Source organism: Hydra vulgaris, chromosome 15, assembly GCF_038396675.1.
Source record: "Hydra vulgaris chromosome 15, alternate assembly HydraT2T_AEP".
In the NCBI taxonomy this organism is placed as follows: Eukaryota; Metazoa; Cnidaria; class Hydrozoa; order Anthoathecata; family Hydridae; genus Hydra; species Hydra vulgaris.
Genome location: NC_088934.1, coordinates 8,045,001 through 8,055,769, shown reverse-complemented (window position 1 = coordinate 8,055,769; position 10,769 = coordinate 8,045,001). Strand labels below are relative to the sequence as shown.

The 10,769-nt window shown below is 27.3% G+C and overlaps 1 protein-coding gene across 1 annotated transcript in view; it reads right to left on the bottom strand.

The window, feature by feature from the left end:
- Positions 1-934: 934 nt before the first annotated feature.
- LOC136072106 (alanine--glyoxylate aminotransferase 2, mitochondrial-like) overlaps positions 935-10,769 on the bottom strand; it is a 37,111-nt gene continuing 27,276 nt past the window's right edge. Inside the window, exons 8-16 of the mRNA XM_065820421.1 lie at positions 4,198-4,263; positions 4,045-4,072; positions 3,460-3,560; positions 3,213-3,305; positions 2,294-2,366; positions 1,984-2,132; positions 1,734-1,883; positions 1,326-1,424; positions 935-1,245 (exon numbers count right to left, since the gene is read on the bottom strand). Of these exons, the coding sequence (XP_065676493.1) occupies positions 1,144-1,245; positions 1,326-1,424; positions 1,734-1,883; positions 1,984-2,132; positions 2,294-2,366; positions 3,213-3,305; positions 3,460-3,560; positions 4,045-4,072; positions 4,198-4,263 (861 nt within the window). The 3' untranslated portion in view covers positions 935-1,143. The remainder of the gene's footprint in view (positions 1,246-1,325; positions 1,425-1,733; positions 1,884-1,983; positions 2,133-2,293; positions 2,367-3,212; positions 3,306-3,459; positions 3,561-4,044; positions 4,073-4,197; positions 4,264-10,769) is intronic.

Sequence of the window (10,769 nt, the reverse complement as noted above, 5' to 3'; positions counted from 1 at the left end):
AATACAAAAAGAATATTACATTCTAATAACTTTAAAATTCGAAATGTAGAACAAGGAATTTTTATTCCCTTTACCCATTTTACAGAAACAAAGTTTAACAAAAATATTTGACAAAAACAAACAAAAAATCAAAAAAATTCCTCTTGCAAAATTCAAAAAAGGTCCTTTGGGGGGCTGTGGCCCCCGCGGCTCCGAAAGCCATGTTTCTAGTAACAAAAAATATATATATATATACTCAACACTTTTATATTATTTAAATATAAGTGTTATTATAGTTACAACGCAACTTATTGTATTTATCAGCAACGTTTAAAATTTCGTATTTTACTCCTAATCTTTGTGACGTCATAACTTTTTTTCCCCAAAATAAAAAAAAATACCAATTACCCATTTTAAAGAGGAAATAATAAGCTTTCCAACGATATATAACATGTCTTTATAATAATTTTTTCTAGGTTGACCCCTTTTTTGGTGAAATTCTACCGGACTTCAAGGACAGTATAACGAAAGCATGATGGGAGACTATATTTGAGGGCTACTTCAAGAGAGTGATTTACAGTATAATCGTAAATCTAGAAAATCTAAACATTTCTGAACCATGTTGAGTGGTTCCGAAATGTTTAGATTGTGCTTGTCTATTTTTTGTGCAATTTTTATTTTTACCTGATCATACTGAGGAAAATGAAAAAAACCGTTATATTTTCACGAAAAAACGAGTTTTCTTCGGGCTGTTGTCGTGTAAACAAAGTTTGTACTTAATGAAGTCGATTTTTTACATACTTTAGACATTGACATTTGAAATATAACACTTAGAAGCCAGGAACAAAAATTGTGTTACACAGTATATTAAATCTCACTAAGATAGGGGCGCTTTTTATTTACTGTCGGATTGCTTGAACAACTCAACCAGCCCTGATCGTTTCATTACAAAAAATTTAAATCAATAATATATATTTTTTTCATCTATTATATAAATTATATAAAATAAGGCTATATTATATAAAAATTTTTAAGTTTACAAAATTTTTAATAACTCTCAATAATAAAAAAATTCAAGAGGTAATGTAGTAAGTTTTTCGAATTTGAAAAAAAAAAAAAGAATAAAATATCTTTAATATAAAGCTATAATAAAGCAAAAAACATTTAGGCATTTTGAAGATGATCTTTGATAGACTGTCGAAGAACTGCAGTGGCAAAGATTGCGTCTTCTTTAGTAATACACATTGGAGGCTTTACGCGAAAAACCTAAAAAAAAATAGAGATGAAATTATGAAAGACTTAATTTTTTTTTTTTTTAGTAAAATATTTAATTAATAATAAAGTACATTGCCAAATCTTCCGCCTTTACCAAACAGAACTCCATAATCTTTTGTTCGCTCCCATATATCTAACATTAGTGTTGGAGGAAGCGGTTTGCGGCTAGCCTAAAATATTGTACAAAGGTATATATAAACAAAAATGTTTTTCTAACATATTATACAAGTGGAAATAACGATAAAAACAAATCAGAAACGATACATTTTTACAATAAATCAAATTTAAATAACTAGATAAAAATTATTAAAAAGTATTATTGGTTAAAAAGTATGAAAAAGTAAAACATAATAAAAAAATATTTAAACTTTAAAAATTATTTATTTTGTATTATTATTTAATAAACATTTCATTTTATCATTTTCAGTTTTATCATTGACTCAATGCGAATTGTAAGAAAAAACTACTATAACAAATACCTTATCTGTGACCATCTCAACTCCAATCATCAACCCTTTGCCTCTAACATCGCCCACTATATCAAACTCCTTACGTAAGGTATCAAGCTGGTTTAAGAAAAATGTTCCTACAACGTCTGAATTTTGCATGAGACCCTCTTCATCAATAATCTTTAAAAAGTAAATAAGATTTGATTGGTCGAAAAAAAACATATTAATAATAAATCATTAAACCTATTTTTAAAGTAACTATAGCAAATATATAGCATACATCTAGAACTGCAGATGCAGCGGAACAAGCCATTGGATTCCCACCAAATGTATTGAAAGTAACTGCAGACTTCATTGTTTCTGCAATCTTGGGTGTTGTTATTAAAGCAGCCATTGGAAAGCCATTTGCTATACTTTTAGCACATGTTACTATAGAAGAAATGAATTTTAGTCTCATTATTGTTAATAATAAAATTTCACCTCAAACCTTTATGCCGATTTCTGAATATACAAAGACAGAATATGTGCATAAATAAAATTAAATATTTGAAAACATAAAAATGACATATTTCATCAAAAAAAAGGTTTACCCATATCAGGCATAACACCCATTGATTCAAAGCCCCAATAATGACTACCAAGACGACCAAACCCAGTTTGAACCTAAATAAACCAATTAAAATGTCAATATGTAATCCTTTCAACATGTCAAGTTTGACAATTTATTATAAAACCATAGAATTTTTAATAGAACGTATGAAAAATAATTTTTTGATTAGAGCGTATGAAAATTGCTTATTGATGATGATTTTTTTTTATAACTTTTAACTTATTCATGAGGATTATTCTTTATCTATATTTGGATAAAGAAAAGTCATTGATATATTTTGTCCTTTTTTTTTTCCACTTCCATTCTCATTCTTTTTTATTTAATATTTATCTTATTTTTTAGCAGCGCTTGTTTGTGTATGTATATTTTATCTTTAAACCCATATTAAACTCATAGCCTTATCATATTATCCTTAAAATTTATACATTTTTTTAATAATTAGGGTGCAAGCTTAAGTTGTCAAATTTTTAGCAAAAACTGATATAAAAAAAAGTTAATAATCATTTAATATGCGGTTCATTCAGAGTAGTACCTCAACATCTCATCTTTAATGCAAAAGGCCTTTAAAATCTCATTATGCATCACATACTAACACACTAGCTTCACTGACACGTACATATATAATTTAAAAACTCATCGATGTATGCAGGGCCGCCGAGAGCCGTCACGCCGCCTGGGACAGCAACCCTGATTGGCGCCCTTATTTATCAAAATTTCTCTGTATTATATATAAAGGATCTTTTTTATTTTATTTTATGTACCATCTTTTCATTTAGCGCCCCTTGGATATCTGTCAGCACTGCATGTATGAACAAAAGAATTTTCACTTATATTTACAACTATTGCAAGAAAAAAATAATTATAATATATTCCAACACAATACGCCATAATTAAAAAACCTCATCTGAAAGACAAAGTCCTCCATGCTCTCTAATCTTCTCATAAGCCATTTTCATGTAGTTTTTTGGATATTGCACTGTTCCTCCAACACCCTGCATAATATATCATTTAGTGTACAAAAGAGAACTTAAAATATAGAGATATAGGAATAATATATAATATAGGTAGAATATATAATAGTTAGAATTTTCAGCAATATTAAAAACAATAAAAAAAATAATAAAAAGCATTTAAAAAAAAAATCACTTGAATAGGCTCGGCAAAAAATCCAGCAATTTTATTAGGAACACTGAAATCTAGAACATCTTGCAACTGCTTGGCATAAGCATCTGCTGCAACACATTTACCTGTTAACACAAAAGCATAAATATACAAAAAAAATAATAAATTACATATCAAATATATTTTTATTGTTTTGTAACACTATCTTGAAGTATAATAATATTATACTTGGGGTTTTAGACTACTTTGAGATACCATACCTCTATTATGAAACTTAACACTGTTATTTTAGAATTTCACACCACTGTGCTGAGATTTCAAAATTAAATTTATTTTATAACTCTTACAAAAAAAAAAAAAAAATTTACACATTTTTGCTTCATTCAAAGCTAACGCAAAACCTAAAATCTTTTTTTCTGACTTTTGATTTTTTTACTTTGACGATTAGGCCACCAGAAAATCCTTTTGATTTGAATTATTTTTTATAAATGGTAAGACTACTAAACCTAACACCTAGTTAAGCCATATTGAAGAAAAAATTAAAAATACATAAATATTGTACTAAATAAACATAATGTAGTATGAACAAGTGAGATATAAATATTGTACCTGGTAAACAATCACATGGCAATCCACTCTATAATGTTTAAAATAATTATAAAACAAAAATTGTAACTTCATTAAAAAATATTTTAATAACTTTATTTTCTTTTTTAATTTCATACAATAATTTCCATCATAAAATATTCAAAATATTCTAACCTTAACAGGAGAATCTCTACAGTTTTCACTTCCCCATGGTCCTTTGTAAGGGTCAGGGTTCATCATCTATATTATTTTAAAAAACAACAAAAAAAGTAACAATTAAAAACAAGTAATTATGTCATTTAATTATTGGTTAAAATGAGATTAGATGAGAACCGGCTAAAAATGAAACTTTTTGCAAACTGGCCCTGGCAAAATTATAAGATTAAGGCTAAGCTTAAGGTTAAGGGTTGATAGCGGAACTAGAAAAAAATTTACAATATTTATTATATTATAATTTTATTCTTTCTTTTACTATTTATTAAATACTGGCATATATTTATATATTTTTAAACTTTTATTTACTTTCAACAAGGTTGCAAGAAACCACTATTAAGTTGAGTTACTTCAAAATAGAAGATAGGGTTAAAAAGCTTGGAAACGGTTAACTGAAGGCATGAAAAGTTGTAGGTTGTATAAAAAAGGAAAACATAAAGATGGATAAGAGTTACAAAGTTTTTTTGATGTGCAAGGAAAAAAACTGGATTAATAAAAATTTTTATAGCATGAAGGGACAGATACAGTAAAAGGATGCAACTTGTTGAGTAAGAAGCCAAGCAAGAATGAGTTTTGGTTTTATCATAATAGAGATGATAGTTTGTTTGTGTATTGACCATGATAGCATTTGTAGAAAAAAGAAATGCAATCTTATGACAATAGGAGAGTGGCTCAAGCTTTGCAGATAAAACAGGTCTAATTACATTTACAATGTGCTTTTAGACTTTGTCTGAGAGTGAGAAGGTCATTATTCGTCATATATGAATGCCAACATAATTGTATTATTTTTTTTACTTTTACTTCAAGTCCAGACTTAAAATTTACGAGCCACTGCAAGAATTAAGCTTATACCAAAGAGACCAGATTAAAATCGGCTGCTTGTTCTAAGCAATCAAAAAGATTTTTTGTCAAGACAAAAGTATAAAGTTGAGTCATTAGCAAATAGAGCCACTTAAGATGTAAAGTTTTCATGAAAATTGTTATTGTAGATAAGAATGCAATACTTCCATGAAGATCGTTATTGTAGATAAAAAATAATACAGGAGCAAATATACAACCTTGTACCCCTAAAGTTACTTGAAATGAAGAGGAGTGTAGGCCTTGAAGAATAAGTTTAATGCTGCAGTTAGAAAAAAATAATCTAATAATCTCAAAAACTTTATATAAAGAAACTAATAAAAGAGTGAAGACTAATTGTTGGATAGTTAGAGATGTCAAAGTGTTTTCTAAAATTTGTTGTTATAGTTATGGAATTTAAAAGAACAAAGTGAAACATTAAAACTTTGATAGAGGAGAGTATTTCTCAACATTTTCCGAAATTTTTACGATGATAAAGAAATCGTATTTATTGAAATTTTGATAACATCTTCGAGAACTTCTTTTACAAAACAAGTTTAAATTTTTAAGTTGTTTTATTACGATTTATAATTGCAAACTTAAAAAAATATATATATAATTAATCTGTATGTTATGAAACACATATATATATATATTGTTTTTGCATGGGTAACGTTAGCATTTGGGTAATTTGGGATAACGGTAGTAACCAGCATACCCATTAACAGACCTAGTCATAGATAATGTTAAATATTTATCATAATATTTTTATCATAATTTATGTACAGTGCAGAGTCACAAAACATAAATGTGCCAATCCTCATTACTTTAACTTTAGACTTAATTCAATTTCACATTGAAAGCAAACTAATTTTAATAGAGTCTAGTTCAGCAAAATAATACATTTGATAATTTGTATAAACAAGGGGTTAGCAACCTTTTAAGACAAAGAGTTAAAGTTTATAATTTATAAAAAAATTTCAGTTTTTAAAGAGATACTGATATCTTGCTTTTAATATTATAATAGTATTTGTGCATGGAGCTGAAAAGCCGCATTACAACATCAATGTTATAATGCGACCCCTGGTATAAACATTTAAATAATACAATGTAGATTATGTACTTACATAAATATTTATTTGTTTTTACAAAAGGCCAACAAATACAAACTTTGAAAAGTAATAGTGTTACGAGTAAACATCATGTGTTTATTTAGTTCTGTATGTGTCATGTATTTTTAAAGCACAACACAGTTTTAAAAAAGTAGAAATATAGTTAGTGCCATTAAAATACTGACGGTTTTTTATAGTTTAGTTTAGTTTATTTAAGTGTTTAATAATTTAAAATATTTACAACAATCTGTAATAAATTTTCACTATGTTTAAATTACTAACAAAGATGTGCTCATCAGGCACCTCTATACTAACAGTCTTAAGATACTTGTGCACATCTGCGACACAAGTACCATACTTTAAGAACATAAAAGAATACTGGAAACATATGAGAAGAGAATTTATTTCCAGTTATCATTTAAAAATTCTCTGTTAACTGATTTAAATGTTTATTTTGTCGACTTTTGAACATGTTTACGGAAGTTCGCATCAATTACTATTTACAGCAGGCTATTCCACTGCAACACAACATGGTTCGTGAAAAATTTCTCTATTGGCATGCAATTGAGTACTTTTTGCTGTGCAAATCTTTGTATATGACCACACAAAGTATACTTTTACAACAAAGGACAATTGAATGGTACGTTTTAAAAATTTATTTTATCGAATTCACGCATGAACTTGAACATCAGAATTAAATCATCAGAATAAAATGACTCTTCGCTGCTCGGCAGTGCAATTCCTAATATCAGAAATAGTTTTTGTAGCATGGTTTTGAACTTTTTCTAGCGCTTCTTTCTGCCGGTTGGTACAGTGACCACGCTTGGATAGCGTACTCTAGTTGAGGACGAACACATGTGGTTTACAGTTCTTTCCACAATGAAAAACAAAGACTGTTAAAAGTTTTTTCAGCCTCTCTAAGGAGTGGTTAGCGTTCACCATAGCTGCTGAAACTTGAGCATTAAGTTTAAGATTATCTGAGATGAGAACTTTAAGATCTCTCTCTAAATGAGTAACTTTGATTGCAAGTGGCAGGCTGTCTCATCATGGCATGAAGTAGGCCAAGGAAAAAGAGTATCGTTTTTATATATATATGCGTGTGTATATATATATATATTAGGGTGATTCAGAATGAGAGAATTTTCAAAACAAAAATACGTATCTTGTATTTTAAATTTTATGGCCATTTTTCAATTTAATATATAAAAAAAAAAAAGAGGGGGGGGGGGGCATGCCCCTCCCCAACCCCCTGGTGTCAATGGCCATGTGTAATAAAAATATTTTTTGGTTGATAATATTGTAAATTGCTTGTTACTTCAATTAGTAATGTATTTGCCTTACCTCTTGCCTTACCTCTTCCCTCACCCTTATCTACCCCTGGGCCCCTTCTCATTTTTTTACTTATTAAAATTGTTACTTACGTATTAAGTATTACTTTTACTTATTAAAGTTACTTACGCCAATTATGATAAAAACTAGGTTTTCTATTTACCTTACAAAAAAGCCTACAAAAGAAAAAAAAAGTTTTCTAATCACTTTTGAATTTCTTGAAATTATTAATGTTATTTAAACTTATTTCCATATTCCTTTTTTTTCCCATTCCCATCTTACTGCAGCTTTTTTCAGGTTTTTTCATGGCATAACGAACTTTGTCTATGGTTACCATTTGTTTTTCTTCTTCACTAATGTATCTATGAATAAACTCCTGCATAATGCCTACATTTCTTTCTGCATGATAATTTACTATAATTAAGGTTTTTGCATAGGCTAAAAACTGGTTGTAATATGATTGTGTGCAAGAAAGATGGTGGAAGTCACAACCAATCGCATATTCTCTCTTCTGTAAACCCATTTATTGCAAAAATAAAGTAGGAAAACTCATTAACTAACACCACCAAATTTGTTGGATTACTGCCATTGTGCTATCTAGGTTGATTATCTCTTTGATCTCCACTGATTAGTGTTTAATCTTTATTAGGAACTTTATAATCTAGATACGAAAGAGGTATCAAAGTTGAGTCTAAGTACCAAGAGTGTTTTAATATTGAGTCAATGACTTTATCTACAGCTTCCTTTACTTGGCAAACATCTTTATACAGAGTCATTTGATGTAGAGCTGTAATATCAAGGTATGGGGTTTTAATAGGATTGTGGCTTTGCAAGTACCATGGAGCATAAAATCAACAAATAACTCAACAATTTGTTCTACTTGAGCTTTTATGTCTTCCTCTTTTATCAAAAAATCTAGTTGTTTAGATAGCAAATGTAACTTTGTATAGTAAAGAGCTGAGCTAAGAAATCTTGCATGATGAACTGCACCTGGTTTTTTTATTTTAACAATTCCTGATTTCGATAGATAATTACAAGCTAGTTATTAAAGTCTGCTAATTATACATGGGAATGTAGATAAACATACTTTTCTTTTAATATCTTCTTTAGCAATATGCCCTAATGAGAGACTTGATTTGATGGCGTTCATGTCTACTCTTGCAGCTTGAACAACTGCCATTGTAATTCTCTGCAGAACCATAGGAGAGATGTTATTAACAGTTGCCATTAAAGCAACATTTCCGGAATAAATATCTTTAGAAAGGTTGGCTCGAATTTTTGTACTGCTTGGTTTATTTTTTCTTTTTATCCATTCGCCTGGCTCAAAATCAGAATCAGAAAAGTTATCAGAACTTAGTTTATCATTACTGCTAATGTCTTCTTTATAAAATTTTAAGAATTTACTTAGTGATCCATTTTTAATTGCAGTTTTGCACTTCTTTATATCTAATGATTTTACCTTTTTAATTTTACCAATAATTTTATTAGTTATAAGTTGTGACAAAAATACAAAGTTAGAGCATATTTAATAAATTTATCAAACTATAAAGAGTATATTATTTAAAAACTAAATGTGTGGATGAGAATCAACATAGCGTAAGTCCAAAAACAAAATAAAGTTATATATATATAACTTATATATATAACTTATATATACATATATTATATATACATATATAGATATAGATATATATATATATATATATATATATATATATATATATATATATATATATATATATATATACATATGTATATATATATATATGTATAAATATATATATATATATATATATATATATATATATATATATATATATATATATATATATATATATATTAGTAGAAAATCACTTAATAAAAATTTTTTCTATTTAACACTGTGTTTCATTAAATGAAAAAAATTTTTGTTAAGTGATTTTCTACTAATATATAATTGCTCTGTTCTTTTAAGAACATTGAGCACTCTATTGTGTAGAATACTTTTTTAAAGTTGTTTAAATATATATATATATAAATATATATATGTGTGTGTGTGTGTGTATATATATATATATATACATAAATAAACATATATACATATTTACATGTAATGTTTTTTCTTTCTTATTTATTATAAGAAAGAGAATTGCTTTAATATTTGTTTGATATTTATTTCTATATCTATATATTAAATTGTTACAACTATTATATTAACTGCGTGTTGTCTTCTTGTGCCGTTATTTTAACCTCTATTAAGTTTAGCGCTTCGGCTTTTAAAGGAGAATTCCTACTGCGAAATTAGTCTCTTAGTAATTATTTTCGTGTAATTCTCCTAAGGGAATTACTTATTTTGCAATCGTTTATCGTTATTCTGAACGATTGTTAAAAATTATTGTCCAGAGGGAATTATTTGCATAACAATCATGTTACATTATAATGAAATTATAATTATATAAGTATATAATATATACATTATAATGTGAAACTATAATCATATAAACTTATAATTATATTATAAAAACAAATAAATATTAAATTCAAAACTATATCAATAGGAATACAAATTCTTATTGGCGAAGTCATTTTTAAAGAACTTTCTCACTTAAAACTAAAAAACTTTGTAGACAAACAATGGTTTCTGATTGGCTAAAGCCAATATGAGGGAGGGTCTAGAATGGTCAGAAAGTGATATATATGAATATATATATATATATATATATATATATATATATATATATATATATACACTCCTAGTCGGCGTTTACGGGGACATGTTTTTTTTGTTCCTGTTGTATTTTTAATTTTTTATACTATTTTCATCATATTTAGATATTTTTTTTAATTTTTATTTCTATTTTTATTTATACATGTTTAAATTTATTATTTTAATATAAAAATATATTTTTTATATTTATTTTCAATATTTTTATTTGTTTATTATATATTATATTTCATTTTAATTTTTATCTATTTACAAAAACGATTAATTACAGTAATACAACCATATTTAAACCTTGCGGTAACCCTAACCCTACGCCTTAACTTGATGCTAACCTTAACCAAACCCTCAGTCAATGTAGTAACACTCCGTTGTGAGTCAGGCTATAAGATAGTCGATGTAGCAACACTCCGCGCACGTTTTACAGTAAAAAAACAAAAACATTCTGAATGTTTTTAAAAACATTGTAGTCTTTTAATTTGCATTTTTGTATATATATATATAAATATATATAGATATTTTTTTCTCCCTGTATTGTTATATGGTAAACTTAG